Raw genomic sequence first — 24,828 nt, 5'->3', positions numbered from 1 at the left:
GGCACGCTCTAGAACGCCGGGCGGCCAATGGGAGCGGAGCGAAAGGCGGGGTGGAGGTGGCGAAAGGGGAATGTTGCGGTGTCTCCAACGTGGGCTTGAGACGAGAGCGGCGCTCGGGGGCCGGGAAAGCGATCGCGGCGGCGGGGGAGGCGCGCGGGGATCGGGGCGGCTGGCAGCGCCCGCTGTGGGTGGCAGGGCTCGTCCCCGGCCCGGGGCCGGCAGGAAGGGGGCCCGGGAGCGCGAGCAGGGGGAGCTGCAGCCGCGGCGGAGGAGGCGGCGCTGCCCGTGCGGGGAAGCTGCCCGAGAGCGCGGCATCGGCCCACGCGGGCAGGGCAGGCGGCGATGCAGCCCCCGGCGGTGGCGGGGCCGCTGCGGGACTGAGCCCCGCGCCCTGGGCTCGAGGAGCGAGAGAGAGCGGGACGTGGCGGCTCTTTAGCGGGGAGAACGTCGGTGCCTTGATTTCCCCACCTCCGCCTCCGGACTCTGCGATGCAAACGCCCCGGGGGGCAGCCGGGCGCTGACAGGCGCCGTCCCGGGGGCGCCCCGTGTGCTGCAGTGACTCCACGCGCGGGGGATGCACGCGTGCCCGGCCGCCTGCCTGCCGTAGCAGCGAGCCCCGGCGACTCCCGGGCACCCCCGGCAGGACTGGCGCAGCGGAGAGGCGAGTCGGCGATGGTGCAACTGGTGGCGCGGGGAGCCTAGCGCCGGGGCCCGCCGATCCCGGACCGCTTGCCGGACACGCTCCGCTTAGCGCTGCCTGGCCGCCGCCTGGTTTCGTGCCGCTCTCTCCGCTTTGGCCCCCGGGGGCCGGGGAACAAAATGGCGCGGCCGGTCGTGGGGGCCCCGCTGCTGCGGTCCGCTCCTTGCTTGACTTTCCTCTTGATGGCCCTGATGCGCCCGGGGTCCGGGTCCGGGTCCGAGCTGCGCTGCGCCTCCAGCTGCGCTTGCACCGGGGAGTTGCTGGACTGCAGCCACCGGGGGCTGACTGAGCTCCCCAGGGACCTCCCCACCTGGCCCGTCTATGTGTAAGTGCATCGATCTCCCCGGCGTGGGAGCTGTCCTCCCCTCTCCAGCTTTCCTGGTTCCTCTGTGGTTTTGGGGGGGAGAGGGAAGGGAGGGTCAAATCATGTTCTCTCTCTTTCTGCCGTGCCTAAGGGTCCTCCCTCCCCCGTGTTCCTGCTCCTTTGCCCGTTCAGCAAGTGATGAATTCATGGGCTCTCCTTTTTCCTTCAGGGTACGGTCCTGCAAAATTAGTGGGAGTCTTGCCATGGACTTCAGCGGGAAGCAGGATCGGGCCCGATCCTGCAAAGTGCTGAGCCCCTCTCGAGAACCCAATAGGAGTTGAGGGTTTGGGGACCTGGCAGTAGGTCCTCAGCAGATCACAGGATCGAGTCCTTCAAGTGTCCCAGTTCATATCCTCCTCTCTCCCCCCTCCCCGCCCCCATCCTTTAGGCCCTCAACTGTAAACAGTTGTACAGGTGCTTTATTTTTTTGTAAGTCTGTTGAAGTCCAGGCTTGAGGTTAAGCACATACTGCAGGATCAGTGTATTAGTTTGGTGCTCTGTGCTGTTTTTGTGCCAGTGATGAATAATAATAATCTTAGAGTTTGCTGTCTGCCATTGACTGTGGCCACTTTTCCCTATCTAGTCATTGTAGTTGTTGTGGGCAGCGTAGTAGTTGTAGCTCTCAGAAGTATTGGGAGCATAAGCTTTCGTGGGTAAGAACCTCACTTCTTCAGATGCAAGTAAGAAGTGAGGTTCTTGCCCACGAAAGCTTATGCTCCCAATACTTCTGATAGTCTTAAAGGTGCCACAGGACCCTCTGTTGCTTTTTACAGATTCAGACTAACACGGCTACCCCTCTGATAATTGTAGCTCTGTTAGTCCCAGGATATTAGAGAGACAAGGTGGGTGAGGTAATATCTTTTATTGGACTGACTTCTGTTGGTGATAGAGAGCTCTGTGTGGTTCGAAAGCCTGTCTCTCACACACACAAGTTGGTCCAACAAATTGTAGTTGTTAGGTATTTTACTTTGAGAATCTGCAACATTTCAACTGCTGATTTTTACAGTCGCTTAAGGCCTGGAAAAAACTTCCTTAGTTAACAGTATTCCTTTTAGTTGATGTGCTTATTTTGCTGCATTGTTACTAGACCGGCTTGTGAAAAAGACAGACTGTGTACTCCCTTTGTGTTGTTTTAAAATCTCTTAGGCATTCCTACAAAGTGTGTTCAAAAACTGGTCAGCGGTGTTTCCTACACATAGGAGTGTGAAGGTGTTAAAGATAAGAGTGACTGTTGTAAAAATGACACAGCACTATCAAGGCAAAGGAGAATAGGGTTTGCACAGGGTAGTTTAGTTATTAAAGACTTTGCACTGTATGAAAGGTATAGCAATAATCTGACTAGGCCATATGGTCTTGAACTCATTTAATTTTTTTTAACTGTTAGTTTAGTATGCTGGATTTAAAAAAAAAAATCTTTTTCTTCCAGTTTAATGACACCGGCCTCTTCCTACCGTACACGTTTAAAATTGGCTCTTGTGCTTTTTTGCTGCACAGTGTGAAGTTACTGTACAGATCTCATGTTTCTCCCTAATTCAAATGGAAAATTGAACAGAGGGATGGAGACAAAGAAAAAGTTGCTGCTTAGTTCTCTCTTTTACAGTGTGCCTGGATAAGAAGTAAAATTCTTCTCAATCTGAACTGCTCCCTCTTCATGTTTTTGTAGCTATAGTTTTAATACTGGATGGAAAAGGTAGGTGAGAGGAATTTTTTTTAAACATTATGACCTGGTGCAGATGAAGGCCAAATTTTCTAATTTGGGTTCTAAACCTAGGGCCTGAATCCATATTTGGGCACCTCAACGAATGGCCTGATTTTCAAAAGTGCTGAACACCTACAGCTCACCTCACTGTTTCTGAAAATCAGTCCACTTACTGGTGTGTGCATACATGGATCTAGGTGCCTGAGTTCACATATTCAGATTAGGAAATTTTGGCTGAAGCTGTTACACTTTAACACTCAACCATTAGATATTTTTAATTGGAAACAAAGTTTCAGGATATAAAAATCACTTTTGTGTATTGGTGGGGGGGTGGATACGTTGCTTTACTAGAGTTCTAGAGTACCTGTTTTATATGTTGATTTCAAGTACAACTTGGAAGTTATGTCATGTTAACTTGAAATCAGAATTTTGCTTCTCTCTCTCAAATCAATCTAGAAGGTTAATGCGTTCAATAATCTGTTATTGGCATATCAACTACATTTACAGTGGAAGAGAGAATAGGTGACAGATAATATGGTGTGTCTGAGTTTTTACTGAAATAGTACTTAAAAGTAAAAAAATGAGTGAAGAATGATATTTCAAATTGGAATAGGTGCCATTTCTTTGCAGCTTATTTTGTAATTTTAGCAATGTCATTATTAACTATCTTAAATCTGAAATGATTAAAAGTACAGGAAACCTAAGGGGAAAATTGGGGTCAACTTTAAAAATTTATTCATTTCATTTGGCTATCAGAATGCAGAAGAACCTAAAGTGTGTGTGTGTGTATACTTACATAAATAAATATCCTTAATTGTTACCTAACCTTTTTCTAATGAAGACTAGGAAGGAGGGGGAGAAAGAGAACCTTGATGCTTCTGTCATTGGGGCTTTTAGGTATCTGAACAGGTGTATAAATTGTTGAATATATAATACTTCTGGTTATGTAGATATACTGTACATCTACCAGGAAAGAAAATGGTCATTGACGTTTCTGTGGCGATCATTCAATTTGTTCTGAAGTAGAATTATTTTGTTAAAGGTTTGTTATCATTATGCACTTTTGGCTATAGTCAAAGTACCTGTTTTATATGAGATTATTGGGAGTTATTCTCAGTTGCCCTAGTCTTACTGAGTGCAGAATTTGGCCTTTTATTTTCAAAAGCAAAATAACTCCTCATGTACACCTGTTATTCGGCGTGCAGTTGTATGGCGAAGAGTTCTCAATTCAGCCGAAAGTGATTACGATGGTTTCTAATCTCCTGAGCATAATTTCAGAATCCCCATGTTTCTTTTTAAACAAGACAGTGACTTGTCCACATAAAAAGTGTATTAATAACTCAGTTTAATTGAATTTACTAGTCTGTTTTTACAGACATGCTAATGCCCAGGAGCGTCATTCATATGGAACAGATTTTTGTGTGTTTTGAGTTCAGTTTAAATTTTATTGGTGAAGTAATCACAGACATAAATCTACTGCTACAGATCTGCGGGTTGTTGATCTTTTAACCATTTACACAAAATCTGATTTGTCAGTTCAGGTAATTCTTTGCTAAATTCCACTTTATAAATTCTAAATTAACCAGTGATTTTTGTATTTAATAACAAATCATTTTTTTTTCTTTTTTGCTGCCCCGGAAACTATGAAAAAGCAGCAAAAACTTAAATGCTTTGCTCTAAAAGTTACTTGGTTTCTAACTAAAAGAATTACATTTATTTACTTATCTAGATTTGTAACAAAACATAGCCACCTTTCCTCTCTTTTATGATTTCTATGATAGGTGCTACTACCATAATACAAATAAACAATAAGGAAAGCTCGGTCCTAAAGTGCTAGTTAATTATCAACTGGTATTTAATCTATATTTGATTTCTTCTTTAAAATAGCACTGAATGTTGGAAACAGTAATTGTATCACATACAAACGTAATACCTCCTTTCATTTGAACACTTTAAAATCTCCCCCCCCCCCTTAATTTTTTTTTAAAAAGCATCTAAGAGATTTAGGAGCACAAATCCTATGGACTTTCAATGGGGCTGGACTCTTAAATCTATGTAGGTACCTTCGGAGATATCCTTCTAAAAGCTTACTCTTTAATTAGTGCCCTTGTGGCTAAACAATCCTTGGAGTTCATTTTCACTGCATTACAGATAGATTTATAACAGTTTAAACAAATAACCTGTCAGGGTTGGCTTGCGATAGTTTTGAAACCAACTTTACTCAGTTGTATATTTGCTCAACAGGACTGTCAGTACTGGAAAAATGCATTGGCATCATTTGAAGGTGCTATTGTTTTTGTTGCCTTTAGCTACTAGAGTATTAAGAGTTTTTGTTCAAAAACAATAACTGATTTGACAGAGTAATAAACTGTGGCCACTTACCATTAGTGTAATATGGTACAGATAAGTGTGTGGTTTAAAAAAAAAAAAAAAGGGGGGGGGGGCAGTGACATTTTGTACACTCGTACATATGAAAGGACCCTGTTCTTTCTCACCACAGTTTTGAGCTTCTAACTGGGAATAGCAATTGAGACCAAGAGTAAGTTGAAACAGTTCAGCATAACCCCTGCAGTCTGTTTAATAAACCACATCAGTGAGCCACCATGCAAACCTTGCAATTAACCAGTTGCAGCTCTGAAAAGTTCAGCAGCTCTGGAAGGAGCTGAAAAAAATCTAAATCCACTGGGTGATCGATTGATATCTCTGCTTACCAGTGTCTTGCTTTGAAGCCTCTCGAGCTGGTTAGACATCAAAAGATGTGAAATAAGTCTGAAGTCTGACTTACATTAGAATATTATCCGTGGCACAAACTTCAGTGCCAGGCTTAGGAACAAAATGCTTCGTGCTCAGAAATGCCAGGTGCAGAGCTCTGAGAACATCAAAATGACTTTGGCGATCAAGCAAAGCGTTATGGCCATTAAAACAAAGTGTTCTCCCTCTTTCTTAAAGAAGTTGATGAAATTTTGTTCATAGATGAGTAAAAGATAACTTTTCTCCTATTGAGGGGTGATGTTTTGGTCCTGGTTCTTATTTGCAGTAGGGCTCTGAGAATGTAAAGGTGCCTTTTAGAATGTGTGTGTGTATAATTTGCTGCCAGATTGGTTTAAAGGGGTCCTGAGTGTAAATGCAAATCTATCTATTTAAGTTGAAATATTGTCACATTTATGACAAACATCAATGATTACTTTTAATAACTTTGTTTTCTTAATTCCCTGATTAGTTACTGCTCTGTTCAGAGACACCCACCATTCTTTTCCCAGTTGAATATGGAGTAACTCCAGTAATTCCAGTGAATTTACTCCATTGCATGAAAGCAGAATTTGGTCCTTTGGTTTTTTACTCCTGGGTGAATTCTTCACCAAAACATTAAACATCCTGTGCACAATATTTTAAAATTCTACATATTTTATTTGTCAAAATAACACAACAGGATCATGCCAGTTTCCATTATTTTGGTAATTTATTTCAAAATACCTGTCAGCAAGTATGTCTGTAACAATACAGACAGACACTAAAAAAAGATTCAGGAAATGTTTTTGACAAATAGATAGACATATCGATACATAACTTTGAGTAATAATTCTTTTAACCTAAAATACAGAACCATATTTCTTGCACCCCTCAGAAGCAATGCAAAGGCTTTGGGGGAGTCAGGGTAATAGAGGAGCTGAGGGAGAGGGAAGTAATTGCTGGGAAGGAACCTGGAAGTGAACCTGGAGGGTTATTGGGTGGGGGTGGGAGAAGTATGGAACAGGTTCTTTTTGGGGGGAAGGGATTGTTAAGGAGTTGGGGAGCCTCCCCCATGCAGACCCTGTCTGACCCCTAGCTTCTCCCATTCAGTCAGGCACATCTGCCCCGTCCCATGTGTCTCTGCACCCCCACTCTGCCACCCTCACCCACCCATCCCCATGTCGTTCTGCATTTCTTTGGTGTTCCTGCACCCCATTTCCATTCAGCCCCTCCCCCGGGCTGCCCCCCATTAGCCCCTCTGAGCCCCAGTCTGAGTGACACCCCTACCCCCCCGCAGCTCTGTCCGCCCTGTCCTTCCCCCCGCCCCCATCTGACCTGCAGGCAAGTCACTGTGAGAAAAGCAGCCTCTGCTCTCTCCGTATCAGCTGCTCACTGCTAAGGTGAACTGGCTGTTCTGGCACTAGCTCACCTTACACAGCAGCCCCTGGTGGGCAAAAGGCATAACTGCAGTGCCACCCCAGCAGAATGTATTTTTTGTGGTGGTGGGGGGAAATCTTCAGGGGACATGAATTCTGCGCATGCGCAGTGGCGCAGAATCCCCCCGGGGTAGTTTATAGGACAGAATATAATAGTCCAGACTTGGTAGTTTATTGAGCCGTTACAACTATATCAATATGTACGTGATCTAGTAGACAGTCTCATGCAGTTTCTTGAGTGTTTAAAAAAACACCACCACCTTTTTATCTCTTCTGTTTGAAATGTGTCAGGGTAACATTATGGTTGTGGTGCAAAGAATGAAATTCAACTTTACAATTGTGCACTGATGCCTGGGTATCCAGGTGTGCATGAATGTTTCATGGATCGCAAGGGCAGAGCATTAGGGAGTGTCAGTTTTGTTGACATCCGTGGAGCTATGACCGGTTACAGTAGTTGAAGATCTACTGCCCATGAATTTCAGGAGTTTAAAAACCCAGATTACATAACTGCATATTTTTATTCCGGTCCAAATTTTCACAGGTTTTTAAAATGGTCGGATTTTGACCAGCTCTACTGAGGCAAGTATATTTTGATCAGTCATGTAATGATGTGTCTAGATTTCAAAGGAACTGTATGGCTCATTTTGGAGCCTTTTATCTCATAGTGTAGCCAAGGATGATTGTAACACAAGTGATGTATCTGCTTAGGAGCCTAACTCTCATTGAAAATCAATGGGACTTAAGTGACCCAGCCATTTAGGCACCTAGGGCCAGATTTTTAAAGGCATTAGGTTCCTAAAGATACAGATAAGTGTTTAGCGGGATTTTCAAAAATGCCTGGCTGCCTGAAATCAAATGTGCTCAAGCATTTGCATATCTTACAGCATGGAGTAATCCCATTCAAGTCAATAGGCACTTAAGCACATGTAAAAAGCAACAGAGGGTCCTGTGGCACCTTTAAGACTAACAGAAGTATTGGAGCATAAGCTTCCAATACTTCTGTTAGTCTTAAAAATGCCACAGGACCCTCTGTTGCTTTTTACAGATTCAGACTAACACGGCTAACTGCTCTGCCATTGCCTGTGTGGTACTTGCTTTCTGGACTTCAGTTGCTCTCAACTAAAATTCTGTCTCCTTTGGAAATGTCAGGAGAGGTGGGGGTGAGGGGAAGAGTTTGTGCTGCTGATTTGACCGAGGGAGAAGAGAGAGATCCTGGCAATTCTTGCCTCCTATATCTAACTCCTGTCCTTGCTGAAATAATGGAGCAAAGATTAAGAAAATCTGTGCTCAGCCCTTATGCAGCTGTATGGGGTCAGGGTAGGCAGTAAGAAAGTCTGTCTCCCCCCACTCCCTCCCTTTGTGTATATCATCCAGAATTGCAGCTTTGGGGTGTGTGGAAATAACTATCTTCTGGGAGCAGAGGGATGGGGGAGTAGGGGCACCTGTAATATAAACCAGTGGGGAATATGCTGCATCCCTTAACAAATTGCCTGAGGCAGAATACTCCATGCTGGGCAGTGTTCACTGACCCCAGTGCAGGCCGGTGGCTAAATTCCACAGTTATGGTCCTAACCGTTCTGGAGAACGAAGGAACTGTAATCAATATACAGCATGGGTTTGTAATGAATAGATCTTACCAGAAAATCTCGATTCTGTTTTATTAACAGAAGTACAAACTCCAGTTGATAAAAGGAATGTGGCAAGACTATACAGACTCCGATTTGAATAAAGCATCTAGTTCCCCTGAAATAGTTTACTCAGAAATTTAACCTCTAAAGGACGGTGTTCTCCACTGACTTGCCATTTTGTGTGTGGGATGTTAAGACTATTGCAGGTGAGATCTGCGCGTTTGCAATTTTCATGACAGTCCCCGTGTTGTGGAATGCCTCTAGCCTAATCCATTCTGTCGATCGGTGTCCTGCAGACTTTGTTTTATAGATGTCACTGCTGCTTCGGTGGTACAGGCCCACTAGAATAACGGAATGACTATCTTAACCAGACTTTCAAAACAATTCCTCCTCTCCTGCCGATAGGTGGATACTTCTGATGCACATCAAAAAAAACACTTAAATTATAGATCTAACCCCCTTGAAAGTTGGGGTTTGCAGTGGAAACCCTTTTATGAGCTTAACTGTATTTAGACTAATGTGATTAGAATGCCCTGTAATCATTTTTGTTTTAATTACCAGTCTCAGGGTTCCTTTGAATGTGTTTGTTGTCTTTTGGATTCATTGACCACACTCAGCATGCTTTGGACGGATTTTGCTATTACTGAGAGACCATGCTTAACATAAGCCTGCTGGTCCTTTCATAGAATATCAGGGTTGGAAGGGACCTTAGGAGGTCATCTAGTCCAACCCCCTGCTCAAAGCACCAAGACAGATTTTTGCCCCAGATCCCTAAACGGCCCCCTCAAGGATTGAACTCGCAACCCGGGGTTTAGCAGGCCAATGCTCAAACCACTGAGCTATCTTTCCCCCGAAGGGCTTAATGCCTACCCTGCACCAATAAGTGGGATACAAAGGAGTTTAAACTCAGTAATACTAGGTTTGGATGTGCGTGGGGAGGGATGTAATATTTTATATATGAGACTAGGAACAAAGCCTAATGACTGGAACACAGCTATTAAAGGGTAATTCTAATCCCAGCTATTGAAGATGTCTCCTGCAAATGCTCTTTTAAATCTATTCAAGTCAAAGGACTTTAGGACCCTGTGAGAAATGTCCAGAGTACTCCTCCCTCTTTCTGAGAAACTTCATGGCCTTTAATCACTCTGGGCTTTTCCTCTCCACAGCCACTGCAATTCAAAAGGCAAGAGTCCCGTACAAAGGGAGCCAGAGCTCAGTGGGCTGTGTTAATATTCACTGCTGTTTACAATGGGTGCAGTTTGAAAGGGGGAGAATGAATGATTTGGGAGATAAGAGGAAGAGGGACTAAGGAAAAATTCCCAGAGCAGGGAAACAAGCATCCCAGTGGCCTCTGGAGAAGTGAATCCGCTGTCAGTTGTTCTCAGAAAAAATATATAATTTTCTTAGCTTGTGCAAACTGTTCTAAGGTTCTGCATCTGGAAAACTGCTGCTTAATCTCAGATGAGTTATTGCTAGAATGACTGAACAGGGAGCAAATCTGGAGGTATGTTGCTGTCTCTCTTAACCTCATGGAAACAAGAGGGGAAAACCATATGCCCTGGTGATTTGTATCGATTGGGATCCTGGGCACCAATTCAGCAAAGCACTTCAGCACATGTTTAACTGTAAGGAAGTGAGTAAAATCCCATCCCTATTCCGGAAGGCATTTAAGCATGTGCTTAAATCCCATAAGAGGCATTTATGGCAGCTGTGGATTTCTGAATGCAGCTATGCCCTTTTCCCTGGACCATGCCTTTCCCTCCCACCCCCCAATATGCCACGGTCCCTGGTAGCAGATTAATTTGGTTTCCAGCTGCTTTGTACCCAGGTGGGGTAGATGATCTTTATTGACGTCCTGGTTCATTTCCTGGGTAGTAGTGAAGAGGACTAAGGGCTTGTCTTCACTGCAGAGTTGACTTGAGATATAACTTGAGTGGTTCCTGAAACTTGGGTCAGATTCACCACCAAACCTCTTAACTCCAGCGTGCTGGTGCTTTTAACGTGAACTAGGTGACCTATCGGGGGGGGGGAGGGGGATATAAACTACAGTGTGAGCTAGCACAACTGGTCAGCTGCTTACACAATCGCTCTGCAGTGCCAGTGTTGTTTCGCAGCATGGCCGCCCTCACACGAGGCCAACGCAAGATGGAGCGTAGCCAAATCGGGCTAACTCTGCAGTGAAGCCCTAGCCTGAGGGAAGTTCACCCTTCTTATTTATCAACCTGATCGGAATGGGGTAGAGAAGACTATTAGCACCTGGCTGGGAATAAGAGGAGGGATTTCATTTTGGCCTTATCTACCCTGGCAAGTTTCTGCGAAATAAAGCAGCTTTCTGTGTGGTAACTCCCGAGGTGTACACACAGCCAAGTCACTTAATGCGCAGAAACTACGCAGTTGCAGCGCTGTAAAAAAAACACTCCGAGAGGCATACAGCTGTCTGTGCCGTGGCTCCAGCGCCGCGGTGCCAGTGTAGACACCCTGGTCAATTACAGCGCTGCGATTGGCCTCCGGGAGGTGTCCTACAATGCCTGGTCTCGCCTCTCTGGTCATCGGTTTGAACTCTACTGCCCTGCCCATAAGTGACCAACTGTCATCCCCACCCCATACATTCCTTGAGAATTTTGAAAGTCCCCTTCCTGTTTGCTCGGTAATGCGTGCAGTGGTCTCAGCACATCTTTCCAGGTGGCCATACCTGCTCCAAGCACCAGGCGATCCCCCACTTGGAGCAATGCCGAGCTGCTGGGGAGCATTTGGGGAGAGGAGGCTGTCCAGTCCTAGTTGCACTCCAGCCATAGGAATTATGATACCTCTGGACAGATTTCACGATATGTGACAGACAGGGGCCGTGACCGGGACACACTGCAGTGCAGGGTCAAAGTGAAGGAGCCGCGGAACGCCTACCACAAGGCACGGGAGGGAATCTGCTGCTCCGGTGCTGTGCCCACGAGCTGCCGGTTCTACAAAGAGCTGGATGCGATATTCGGTGGTGACCCCACATCCACTGCAAAGGTGACTGTGGATACTTCGGTGGCTCGCATGCCAGTTAAGACTGGACCGAGCCAGGAGGAGGAAATCTTGGATGAGGATGTGGAGAGGGAGGGGGACCCAGAGGCAGAGGACGACTTGGAGGTCAGAGCTGCATGCAGCCAGGAACTCTTCTCTACCCCGGAGAAGGCTAGCCAGTCACAGCGGTTGGATCTTTGCGAAGCGCAAACAGGAAAGGAGGCCCCTGGTAAGTGGCTTTGATTTTGGAAATCTCTGAAGTAAGTTGTTGGGGGGCAGGAGGGTTGCAGAAAGCAGGCTTGCGTCTGTATGATGCGTGTACCACCAAATGTCTAGCCTGAGTGGCGGAACAGGGTGTGATGACTCCCTCACTTCACGGGAATCTGCCCAAGAGATCTCCAGGAAACTCTCATGGAGATATTGGGCAATCCGCTGCCACAGGTTCCTTGGCAGAGCTGCTTTGTTTCTTACCCTTAATGGGGCAACGTCACCGCACCACTCTGCTGTCACTGGTGGGTGGCGGAGGGGGGGGAACCATTGCTGTACACAGGCGAGTTGCATAAGGGCCAGGGCGGAAGCCTCAGTCTTGGAGAACACACAGCCTCTGGAAAATGTGGGGATAGGAATGATTATAAGCCCTCCCCCTCCCCCCCCCCAGTGCTGGCTCTCCCCAGGAGCCACGTGCCCAGTGTACAGTATGGTCCTGGAACACTGATTTCCCCTGCCCTTGGGGTTACTCACCATTTTGGGGGTTTTGTGGCACATGTGCTTGCCTGGGGTCAGCCAGTTAGTGACAGGTATGTGAATCGGTGGTCTCTGTGTTGCAAATAATACTGCTTCTGTAAAATGTTGCATTTTGGCTTCACAGATACGACCTGGGGAGCCCAGCCTCCCTCTTTGTTATCGCCAACTGAAAGGCTGCGCAGAATTAGAAAGCGACCACGAAGAACTAAAGAGGACTTTCTGCGTGAGGTCACGATGCGCTCCGCGGCTGAAAAACAAGAATTGAAGGAGTGGTGGGACAGCGAAAAGAGGGACCAGAAGGAGAACGTGGCATAGAGTGACCAGACGTCCTGATTTTATTGGGACTGTCCTGATATTTCCTTGTTTGTCCCGCGTCCCAACCAATGTTAGGTCGGGACACTGGACAAACAAGCAAATACTCTGGAGCCCGGAAGTGCTTGGCCCCTCCCCCCCCCCCCCCCCGCCGCCCCCGACTCCACTCCCTCCTTCCCCCATTGGCTCCCTCCCTGAATCCCCGCCTCTTCCCCAGGCTCGCCATTCCTCCTCCCTCCGGCGCTTGTGGAGGGAGGCCCGGGAGACGCAGGGGGAGCGCGGGGCCGGGTGCGTGAGAGTCCGGCCTGGCCCGAGCGCAGGCAGAACTCAGTTGGGCGGTAGGGAGAGGAGGGGGGCTGCCCGCGGGGCCAGGTGGCAGCGGTTCTCCCCCCCCGGGCAGCGGGACTCGGGAGCAGCCGCTGCTGCAGCTCCCACTGCCGCGGGGGGAGGAAGCGGCCATGGCACTCAGCGGCTGCGGCTCTGGCGCCCCCGAGCCTGGGCCTGCTGTGGGGACTCAGCAGCACGCACGCTGCGCCCAGCCCCTGGCCAGTCGCGTCTGCCCAGCTGGTGCTATCCCGCGGGGGCCCCGGAGTGGGGGCAGCAGGCCCCAGCCCCCCCGTCCCGCTCGGGTCCCGCAGGGGAACGAATGGGGCTGGGCTGCCGATGCCTCCGCTCTGGGATAGCACCAGCTGGGCAGCCAGCCCAGACGCAACTGGCCAGGGGCACTGCAAACCGAGCAGCTCTGCGTCCGCCCTCCCCTGTAGCTGCTGTCAAAAAAATTTTTTCCATGCGCCCCACAGATGCCGCCAACACACTCTTATCAACCTCCTGCCTCCAGTCTGTATCTGCTGCGTTCCACTCCCTCCCTGTCACAGTCCAGCCCTGCGGACTCCCAGTACCCTCTGCACTCAACACCCGTCCCTCTGCTGTTTAGCCTTGCTGAAGTACAGTACCCACTGCACTGTACTCCAAAGGAGAAGGTTGGATATGATACCTGGACATACACAAATCTTTTACAGTCCTGGGACCCCCTCCTCCTCCTCCTCGAACCTTCCCTTCCCCCATCCCCCTCAGTGCTGATGTGTTTTTGTTTGTTTGTTTGTCTCTCTCCTCCGATTGTTCTTTTTTAATAAAAGAATGGTGTTTGGTTTGAAAGCCATCTTTATTCTATTAATTGAAAATAAACAGAGCCCTTTAAAGCAATAGGCAATTTTCTTAAACCTTTATAGTGCATCGTCTGCACCAATCACAATCACCTCCTAGCATTACCAGCACTGCACTCCTGAGCATAGCAACAAATATTAGTGGCTTTCAGCTTCAAATTGCTGCCTCATGGCATCCCTGATCTTTATGGCCCTGTGCTGCACCCCTCTAATAGCCCTGGTCTCTGGCTGTTCAAATTCAGCCTCCAGCCGCTGAACCTCAGCGGTCCAGCCCCGAGTGAAGCTTTTACCCTTCCCTTCACAAATATTATGGAGTGTACAGCACATGGCTATAAGCATAGGAATATTGTCAGTGGCTAGGTCCCGGCTCCCATATAGGCAGCACCAGCGGGCCTTTAAACAGCCAGAAGTACACTCACCAGTCATTCTGCACTTGCTCAGCCTGTTGTTGAACTGCTCCTTGCTGCTGTCAAGGTGTCCCATGTATGGTTTTATAAGCCATGGCATTAAGGGGTACGTGGGGTCTCCCGGGATCACAATTGGCATTTCGACATCCCCGAAGGCGGTGATCTGGTCGGAGAAGAAAGTCCCTGCTTGCAGCTTCCTGAACAGGCCAGCGTTCCAAAAGATGTGAGAGTTATGCACCTTTCCGGACCAGCCTGTGTTAATGTCTGTGAAACGCCCACGATGATCCACAGGCGTCTGGAGAACCATGGAGAAATACCCCATGCGATTAATGTACTCGGTGGCTAGTTGGTCTGGTGCCAGAATTGGAGTATGCGTGCCATCTATCACCCCTCCGCAGTTAAGAAAGCCCATTTGTGCAAAGCCATCCACCGTGTCCTGCACGTTGCCCAGAGTTACAGTCTTTTGGAGCAGGATGCAATTAATGACCCTGCACACTTCTGTCAACACGAGTTCAACGCTCAACTTTCCCACTCTGATGTGGTTGGTGACCGATTGGTAGCAGTCTGGAGTAGCCAGCTTCCACAGCGTAATCACCATGCACTTCTCCAACGGCAGGGCAGCTCTCATTCTCGTGTCCTTGTGCCGCAGGGCTGGGGTGAGCTCTTCGCACATCCCATGAATGTGGCTGTCCTCATCCGAAAGTTCTGCAGCCACTGCTTATCATCCCAGACGTGCATGAGGATGTGATCCCACCACTCACTGCCTGTTTCCCAAGACCAAAAGCGGCGTACCTCTGTGAATGCAACAAGCAATCTTGTGTCATACGCTGGGCGAGATCAATGTTGCCCTCCTCTTGCCTTGGTGGTTTAAGGAATAACTCCACTGCCATTTGTGACGTGTTACAGAGAGTGAAGAGGCAGCACACACAGTACACAAACCGTTGAAAGATATGACAAATGCGAACAGAAGCACAGGGATTGCTGAGATGTGAAGCAAAACATCACAGGGAAGTGGGGCAGGATGCCCCGCAACCCCCTCCACCTTCCCATAACTCTTGGCGGCAGAAGAGGAAGAGATGCTCTGTGCGATAGCTGCCCAGAGTGCACCGCTCCGAATACCGTTGCAAGTGTGAACACGCTATTGTGTAGGCAGCGGCCAGTGTGAACACACAACAGTGGTTTCCCTTCAGTGCTGTCTAAGTGGCGCTGTAACTCTGCCAGTGTAGATATACCCTTAGTGTCACTTTTATAGTGTGACTGAACTGTAAATACACCGAATGCTACTCAGTTTTCATGGAGTTTGGTTTCATACTATAAACTGGATGTAGCATGTGGGATACACTGTGGCCTGAGTGATGACATCATTTTCCTTCTCCCATGCCTGCACTCTTTCTCCCCTTAAAATCCAGCTGTTACGCAAAATGTATCTATATGAAAGGCTCCTCTCCAAATTGGGGGGAGGGGGGCGGAAGGGAAGTGGGGAAATAAAATAGTCAGTGTCCTGCTCGTGATTACATATAAAACAAGGAAGAAACATTTCATGAAGGGCTCAGATCTTGGAGGTTTATCCAGACTAATGAAATGCACTGAGGCTATTTCAGAGGCATGTAGCCTCACATATCCAGGGGCAAACTGCTTCTATTGTGCCCAAGTGTTTCAGGTGACTGGGGCCTTGAGAAATGTGCTTTGGAAAGGGGCAAGATTTCTCCCTGCCTTTAAAGATGGAGCTGCTGTGTAGCTGTTACTTCAGCCTAAGGACTTTGCAGCCTTGCTGCTTCCCCAGACCCCTTAATGGTGGCTTCTCCTTCCCTGATCTGGAGTGTACATTTGCACAGGGGTCCCCTATACATGCACAGCTGGGGTTGCACTCCCCCCTTCATAGCCTGCCTTGCCCTCTCTCCTTAACCGGCAATACCGCACAATCCAGCTGTGGGTGAAAGGGCAGAATTTGCTCCTGAATGCAGCTCTGTAGCCTGGATTGTGCATCATTCTTTATGCATCCAGATCTCCTACTGAGGTCAGTGGGAGTTTTAGGTGCAAAAGGAATGCAAGATCAGGCAATAAGTATTTACATCAGCAGCAAATTTATATACATTAGAAGTTTTTGAATTCACATTCCTGACTGGCAGATCCATTCCGAAATTACTGAATTTTACAGGTTGGCAAGTGACCAAACAAACAGAAAAGCAAGAACAATGTCCTACGTCTTCCTTTGTCATGACTCCTCTCTTAGTAGTTCCCATTATTAAGTCATCCTGCTGAGGGTTAACTGAAGTCTGCATTGCAGTTTGAGCATATCAAGTCCTTCGCCCAAGACTCTTCCAGCTTTGGAGCTGTATGTGATGTTTTTATGTGTGAGGGGTTCCCTCCAGAGTTGTCCCTGGAACTGGGGTACCACTGAGCCCACTGACCCACCAGCCTGGGCTCCCTCTCACACTGTACTGCTGTGACAAACTGCAAACACCTCCAGCCTGCACTTACACGAGCATGCATACAAGTAGGGACACACTCAGCTGCAGTTACAAGCAGGCTCTCTGACCAGACCCTGCATGGGAGGGAAGGCTTCTCCCAGCTCTTCAGGCACACACCACCTCTGGAGTATAAACCCAGAATTATACCGTCTTGCACTGCATAGGGAACTGTACAGTGTAAGCTCATAAAATTTGCCCCCTCCCTCATTGTGGAGAGGAATATGCCACAGCCTTCTGCCCCTGAGTTATGATTCCCACACACTTCACTCCATCCCACTGGTTTAGATAAAGCAAAACCAAGTTTATTAACTACAGAAGATTAGATTTTAAGTGATTACAAGTGGTAACAAACAGATCAAAGTAGATTACCTAGCAAATAAACAAAAAATGCAAACTAAGCTTAATATGCTAAATAGATGGGATATGACTAACAGATTCTCACCCTAAGGGATGATCCAAGCAGGCTGTATATTCTTAAGGGATGTCCCAAGATGGAGCCTAGAGACTCGTGGTCTCATCACATGTCCTTGTGGAGTCATAGCAGACATTCTCAGGAAGGCTCCCTAGGTGGGAGATAAGCTTCTCCTAAGGCCTGTTGTGTTTTTCTAATGGCCCACTGCTATGACTAGGCCCTTCCCTACCCACTATGTAGGTCAGGGTGTCTCAAACTTCATTGCACCGCAACCCCCTTCTGACAAAAAATTACTACATAACCCCAGGAGGGAGGACAGAAGCCTGAGTCTGCCCAAATCTGAACTGGGGTGCCTGCTCTGGGTGTGGCGGGGGGGCCAAGGCTGAAGCCCAAGGCTTCAGCCCCAGGCAGGGGGGCTGTGACCTGAGCTTTGCCCCCTTGTTCTTCGGCTTCAGCTGCGGGTGGTGGGGCTTGGGCTTCAGCCCTGGGCCCCAGCAAGTCTTAGCCAGCTCTGGCGACCCCATTAAAATGGAGTCCCGACCCACAGTTTGAGAACCACTGATCTAAAATGAAAGCATCTCGTCTAGTGGGTGTTACCCAGGTGTAACTACATTTGAAATACAGATACAGTCAATAGTCATAACGTCAGATACAAAAATGATACATGCATAGAAATAGGCTAATCATATTCAGCAATTTGTAACGTTTCCACTGACCCCTCACATGACTTATCTTGCATAAAATATTATAATTATGTCAGTTATATAATAATATCGCTGAAGAATATGGGGTGCAGTGTCACATTATGCGCTCTTTTTTAATATATCTTCAGTAAATTGTCAGCCCATCAGTGTGTAATTTTTGAGAAGTCTACAAGTGTGCTCTAATATTTTTATGGTCCCTCTCTTGTGTTCTGGTGAATGTATCGTATCTAATCCAGGTATTATGATTGCATTTGTATGGTTGTATTCTCAATTTGAGTGGGAATTTGAGAATGTGCCCCTTGAACTGTCGTCATCTGTCTATTTTTTTTTTTTAAGTGTTAATCAAATTGGACTCTTGAGTGAAATTACTGGTTATTTGCACTTGTGCCATGAGCTGCTGTATATGTTGGTGGTTAGCTGAGACAGCTCAGTGAAAATTTCAGTAGAAAAGTTTCAAAGAGATTCTTTATGTACTGAACAGTTTTTACACTGAGTTACAGGTTTTATAAAGCACTCTTTAGTGCCATGCATTGGTTGCATTTATAAAATGCTGTGCTACTAGCAGTGGCTGGCTAAAAATCTGAGCCAGCGTTTTCGCAGTTAGGTTCTTTGTGTCTCAGTTTTTGGGTGGTTAGTTTACTGTTGCTATTTGTAAAGAGATTATGATTTGTTTAATCTACAAATCAAAAGTATTTTGTGCTTCATTGATGTAATAAAACTAAGTTTGGAAGGCTGCCGATCAGCTGTTATAAACAATCTTTTGTTAAATATAATCAGTTTGTAGTAAAGGCTTCACTTTAAATAAAAGAATGTATTTTTATATTAATAATTTCAGATTAGAAAACGTAAATCTTGTCTAAATTTTAGAGTGTATCCCATGTTTTGAGTTCAGGTGGAAACTGTGTTTCAAATGTCAAAGCAAACACCACACCACCTCTGAGACCCCATGCCACCTCTGAGACCCCACTCCACCAGTGCAGTTTTGTTCAGAGAAGAATTGTTGAAGAAGGTCTTTCAGGTGGTAGGAAAAGGGAGTGCAAACTATCTTAAAACATGAAATCCAGATCTGCGCTTCCCCCCAGATTCAAAGGGCCTTAGATCCAGTATTCTGGTTGAGCCCAAATCAAGTACGAGGCAAATAATTTGGGTCCCCCATCTGTTTGTATTTGTTTTATAGGTACCAAATGAGATTGGAGCCCATTGTGTTAGACACTGTATGTACACATCTGCCCTAGAGGGTTTACCATCAAATAGAAATAAAACTCTTAATGAACCTGTTTTGAAATACAGCGCCTGCAATTCTGAACATGTTTTGCCCAGCCATTGTAGATTAGGCCGTTTTATAAAGACGGTTAAAATACCATGTTTTAGGTTGTCTTTGGCCAATATAAACAGAGGTTTGCTGTGTTATCTGTCATCTAGAATATAGATCTAAAAAGTTTTATGCTTGGCCAATTAGACTGTATTTATACAATATTTAAAACCAGTTCAGCTGATGCAGTGAGATCGGTAGCCCAGACAGATATCTAAAGTGAAACTGTATACTTCCTCCGAGAGCAGGAATGGCAGAGAGGTCGAGAACTGTTGTGATAAATTGCATTTGACCAGAAGTTAGGGAAAGTTATTCAGGTTGTGTCTGGCCACGGAGCAGGAAGGCTGTGTTACTGGGGTCACGTCTGAAACATGCTAACCGTTTCTGCCTGCTGGTGATGGATTACTTTTCTCTGCTTGTGTGACGTTTCAGAGTTGACGGGGGTGGGAGGAGGAGGGAGATAGGGGTGACATTACTGATTGAAGGCTTTGCTCCTGTGCTCACGTACCATCTCCTCAGAAGAGGTAATGGATTAGAGGACTGCTGGTCTGTGAATCCTATCATGGATAATAAAATGGAAAGCATAGGAAACTGCCTGGCTGGAAGGCCTGTGAAAAATGGTCCCTTAAATCTATTCCAGTTGTCCAAACACTGCTGACTCTTCCTTCTTTTCTGTGTGTGCACGGAGCTAGTTTGGTTAGTAGGAGATGTAGGAGAAAAGTAGAAGTTAGCTCCCAGCCCCTCAATAGCAGAGAAGCCATGGACCTGTGGGTCGCCGTATTTTCCATGGTTTCATTTAAACTGCCTTAGCCGGGCTGCAGTCTGGTCAGACTTTGGGAGCTGTGAAAGAGCGCAGGTAAGTCTTTCCCAGTGCGCAGTTGTTGGGTAACAGGCATTGTAAGCTGATGCCAAGGTGTCAAGCCTCAGGATGCTTACTTAAAGGCTGCGTTGGCAGTGGAGTAAAAGAGCCCAAGGCAGCTGGGTGTCTAATTGCAGACGGTTTCAGTGGCTCCTGGGTGCCTAGCTCCTTTAGGTTCATCAACCAAGAGAAGTAACATGTTTTGAAGCATAGGGGAGCAAATGCACTTGTGCACGCGTTGAGTTACTGCACCCGCAAGCCAGAGGGGCGGGTCTGCAGTGCACCAGTTTGCTACACAGTAACTTCCCAAGTGGATGCTGCGACAGCTGGTTTGAACTTGTTTGCAAAAGGGAGGATGTCACTAGAAGAGGAACAGAGCAGCATTATGTGTCCTGAAAAATTCTCATCTTCCTCCTTTTCTTCTCCTCCTCCCACAAGCACTTTATCATTCTTGCACCTGTTTTGTGGGGGTAGTTTCATGGGCATGGTCCAGAGCATGAATTTTGACCTCTGCTTACGTGAACGAGTTGGATTATGCTTGTCTCTATTACTTATTGTCTGGCATAACTAGTGAGGCTTGTACATCGTCCAGAATACTATGTTTATGCATGTAAGTCACAATAAACCTTTCTCTCCTTATGAACCAGGATGCAGATTCAGATCAGCCTTGTGTTTCGTTTGTTTTGGCAAAACAGGAAGATTTGGCCCATTTCAGAGGATTTAAACAAACCACATGATACTTCACTTTGAAATATGTGCCATATTTTTTTGTGCTAAGCATATTTTAGTGCTGTTCCTATCTGTATAATCTGTAAACAATGCTGGGATGTTTACGCTCTCTTGACACAGGCAGATATTAACTCAACGAGTGGGTTTAAATCTTTCTGTAAAATGCAGTTGGTTTTTATGATCTTTTAGATCATATCTATTGCAAGGAGCGAACACATGAACTAAACAATAAAGAAGAAAAATAAATTGGTTGGACGCCCTGTGGCTTGGGAATATTATGTACCAGGAGTTGCATGTTTTTTTTTAAATTTACAGTGATGTAAATCCTCTCTTTTTCCATCCAACCTCCCCCCTTTCCAGCAGTTTGGCTCAAGACGTTTGGTTTGTTTCATGCTACCCTGCAAGCTGTAGAAAAGCACAACCCCAGAAAAAAGAGCATCTCATCTTTTCCTCTGTGCAATCGAAAGCCCATGTAAAGACCCTCCATTGACTTCAGTGGGCTTTGGACCAGACCCTGCATTCCAGTGGGGAATGAATGCCTGTTGTTTTTCCCTTTGCTCTGCTAGGTTAGAAGTATTACATTAGGCTGATAAAGCCGAATCCATGGGAACTTCCACTCCTCTGTGCGAGTGGGGAGAGGGAAAAGCCTTTTCTGATTTGGGAGGTGGGCTCTAAAGCTGAGAATCATCACTCCTAGTTTCCCAGCACATGTATCTCAAGTGTTAGCACTTTGGGTCCTATTTAACAAGAAACTGACAAGCTGTCTTTTCAGCCAGCAGAGACCTGTACTGGGCCAATCTCATCTCCTGGTGTTTTGGAGATTACATATGTTTATCTCTGAGAGGCATGATTTGATCCCAGTGAAATCACTGGGAGCTGTTCCATTGATTTCACTGGGAATTGGATCAGGCCCCGTTAAGTAGATCTGATATCATTCTTGCCTAATCGGTTACAAGCCATATTTTGTACTAGTTTGTGATTTAGCTGCCTGGGACAAAAGATTATATGGATTTGTTAGAGTCTGTTCAGATAATAGACTTTAAACAGATTAAAGTAATTGTTTTTCTCATAGGTTTTGTAATGGTACCTGTTGGTATGCTAAGCTGTGTGTGTGTGTGTGTGTGTACAGCGCCTAGTACCATAGAATTGGGCTCTTTGGTGCTACTTCCAATACCAATAATACTAGTAACAGCAGAATGGGATTCAGTGCTTCATGTATTGTCAGTGTAAAGGCATGTTGTTGCACCATCAGCATTTGCATGGAAGGGGCTGCAAGTTTTTGGAGTCTTTTAGATTATGGGACGAGGCATCCACATCCCAAATATTGACTCCATCTGGGACCCCAGATGGGTTCTGTCTGCTTCCATTGCTTCATCCATAAAATAGGGCTAATGATGCTGCTTATCTTGTAGGAGCATTGAGATGGTTAGTTTGTGTAGCACTTCATTGTAAAGTAAATGCTTATTACACCTCTACCCCGATATAACGCTTTCCTCGGGAGCCAAAAAATCTTACCACGTTATAGGTGAAACCACGTTATATCGAACTTGCTTTGATCTGCCAGAGCGCACAGCCCCGCCCCCCCGGAGCACTGCTTTACCGTGTTATATCCGAATTTGTGTTGTATCGGGTCGCGTTATATCGGGGTAGAGGTGTATTAGGATCTCCTTCGATCATATTCACCCATGGGGATGGTTCTGGGGGACCTCCTCAGGATTCCTCCAGCTTTTTCCCATTTGGGAGAGGGGCCTGGAAGAAACAGTGGATCATACTCCAAAGTCCTGTGGATCTAGGGTGATCTGCTGCAGACAGAAGGTGGTCTATGTGGTGGGCACCAGGTCAAGTTCTGTTTGTTGTGTTCTCTCTCCTCCAGCTCTCTGGTAGCATATTGCCATGGATGCCACTGTGCCAGGGAATCCCAGACGGGCGAATGCCCCTGGAAATCCTGGGAAGGGGAAGAGAGTTCTGCAGTAATTCAGCTGGGGGCAGTTCCACCTTTTGTCTCCATGTGGGGTAAGGAGTGGGGAATGATGCATGGCCTCCGGCAACTGTGCACCTCTGGATGTGAGTGGAACCCAGGGCCAGTCCAGAGAGGGCAATGTGGTGGAGAGGCTTCACTACCCCATCTGTAACGAGGCCTTCGCTTGCCCCCACAACAAATCAGCCAGAGACCTCTTCCAAGTGCAATCACCAGTGCCTTTTCATTTTCAGTGTCAGCTCCCACCACTTTCTATTTAGTGTGCTCCAAACCAGCCACCTGTGGGACAACTAGCTTCTCCAGCCAGCAGGGATACACAGCCTTTAGCTCTCCCCTCCCTCCTGCCTGCCTTATATGGCCTCCCCCGGCCCGCAGGTGCTTCTCTTCTAACAATTAGGAGTGGCCTATTCAGTCAGCCCCAATTAATACTTCTTAATTGGAGCTGGGCTAACAGGGGCCTGGCTCAGGGCCTCCTGGCCAGCACCCTGTTACACATCCCACCCAAATCCTAGGTGTGAGACAGGGAGATCCATGCACCTAAGGGACCTGTTGCATGTGGAACTGTGGGTAATTCCTCCCCCCCCCCCCCCCCCCCGCCTCCGAAAACCCGACCCCATAATTACATCCCAGGCCACCTCTCTTTCTCCTCAGGTATTTTTTCCCCTAACACAATCATTGGGCTGATAATTAGCCGTGGTTTGTAGCAGGCTCCCAGACCGAATCTGGTTACCATTGTTTACTTTGTTTGGTTCACCCTCCAGCTGTGAATACTTGAGCCGGCTGGAAGGCACCCTGTGTGCATATCAGCTAACACCGGGACCAACGCTTACCCAGGAACAGACTGTGCTTGATTAAGCCATTTAGACTTGTCGTAAATGTCCAAAAAAAAAAAAAAAATACATTTTTTGACAGCAGTTGAACTTTTCAAGGCTGCATGTGAATTAAACCACAAGTCTATTGGTTTCTGAGTGAGACACACAGTTAAAATAAAAAGAGGAATTCAGCGCAGACTGCAGTCCTGGATGTTTGGAAACACAATGTGGAAGTTTCCCTGTCCAACAATTTCCAATTGCTTCCTCTATGGGTTTCCTGAATAATTCCGGCCAAGGGTTATAAAACTGTCTCCTTTATAGCATAAGAACAAATACAGTCCCCATCAGATTTTTTCCATCTTTCTCACCCCCAATCCCCAAATATTCCCATCCTTCCCAAAATGGGCTACTTGTCCCTCTTAGATCAGGCCTCCTGCATAATTGCAACATTTGTCAACAGCAAAAAGTGATTGTCTTTTTTTTAATATATAAATGGAGATATCCTATCTCCTAGAACTGGAAAGGATGAGGTCAGCCCCCTGCCTTCACTAACAGGACCAAGTACTGATTTTGCCCCAGATCCTTAAGTGGCCCCCTTCAAGGATTGGGCTCACAACCCTGGGTTTAACAGGCCAATGCTCAAACCACTGAGCTATCCCTCCCGTCCTCTCCAGGAAATTGGTATTCTAGCCAGAAAAAACAGCAGTGCTTGTTAGATTGTTTTTTTAATTGGAAAATGTGCTCTGAAATGTTTTGTAAATGTTATGGTCAGCGGCAAATGAAATTCTTCCTAACTTTTCTTGGGGGGGTGGAGGAATTGTTTTCTAATGCAGGATTCTTTTGCTTCCACTTATTTCCTCCAATGTAGAGGAGGAAAGTTATTACTTTGCATGCAATTCGTGTCTTTTGGAAGTGTGATATAAAGGATTCCTTGTTAGATCTTGGTCCGTTGAGAACAAAGACTAAGAACAGGAAAGGAATAAGCACTCCATATTGGTGGGGGCACTGCCCTAAATTGCTCTACCATTTAATTCTTTGTCCCTTTTTTGTAATTCACATTCCATAATTTTCTGCACTTCCTGTTCCTGATCTGAGCTGCAGGCTGAATTTAGGACTTGTAATTCAAGGTGAATGAACCGTGTCAACTTTTTGTGTGGAAGGGAAGAAACATGCAGAGGGGCGGACTTTCTTGTCCAATACCTGAATACTTAAGCCATGTTTTTTAACTGCGGAATCTATTGGTTTCCATCCATTGCCCTTATTTAGCACAGTTTTGTGTTATGTATGTTCCAGGAGAACAGGAAGGAAACATTTTCTCTCGTGTGCTGTTCATGTAGAATCAACCTGTGATTCACTGAAAAGTGC

At 46.5% G+C, this 24,828-nt stretch overlaps 1 protein-coding gene across 1 annotated transcript in view; it reads left to right on the top strand.

Moving 5' to 3' along the window:
• The first annotated feature begins 612 nt into the window (after positions 1-612).
• Positions 613-24,828, top strand: part of LRIG1 (leucine rich repeats and immunoglobulin like domains 1) — a 135,902-nt gene continuing 111,686 nt past the window's right edge. The window contains exon 1 of the mRNA XM_054033324.1: positions 613-1,025. Within this exon, the coding sequence (XP_053889299.1) occupies positions 820-1,025 (206 nt within the window). The 5' untranslated portion in view covers positions 613-819. The remainder of the gene's footprint in view (positions 1,026-24,828) is intronic.

The sequence above is a fragment of the Malaclemys terrapin genome, chromosome 7, assembly GCF_027887155.1.
Source record: "Malaclemys terrapin pileata isolate rMalTer1 chromosome 7, rMalTer1.hap1, whole genome shotgun sequence".
Taxonomy (NCBI): domain Eukaryota; kingdom Metazoa; phylum Chordata; order Testudines; family Emydidae; genus Malaclemys; species Malaclemys terrapin.
This window is presented reverse-complemented; position numbering and strand designations above follow the sequence as displayed.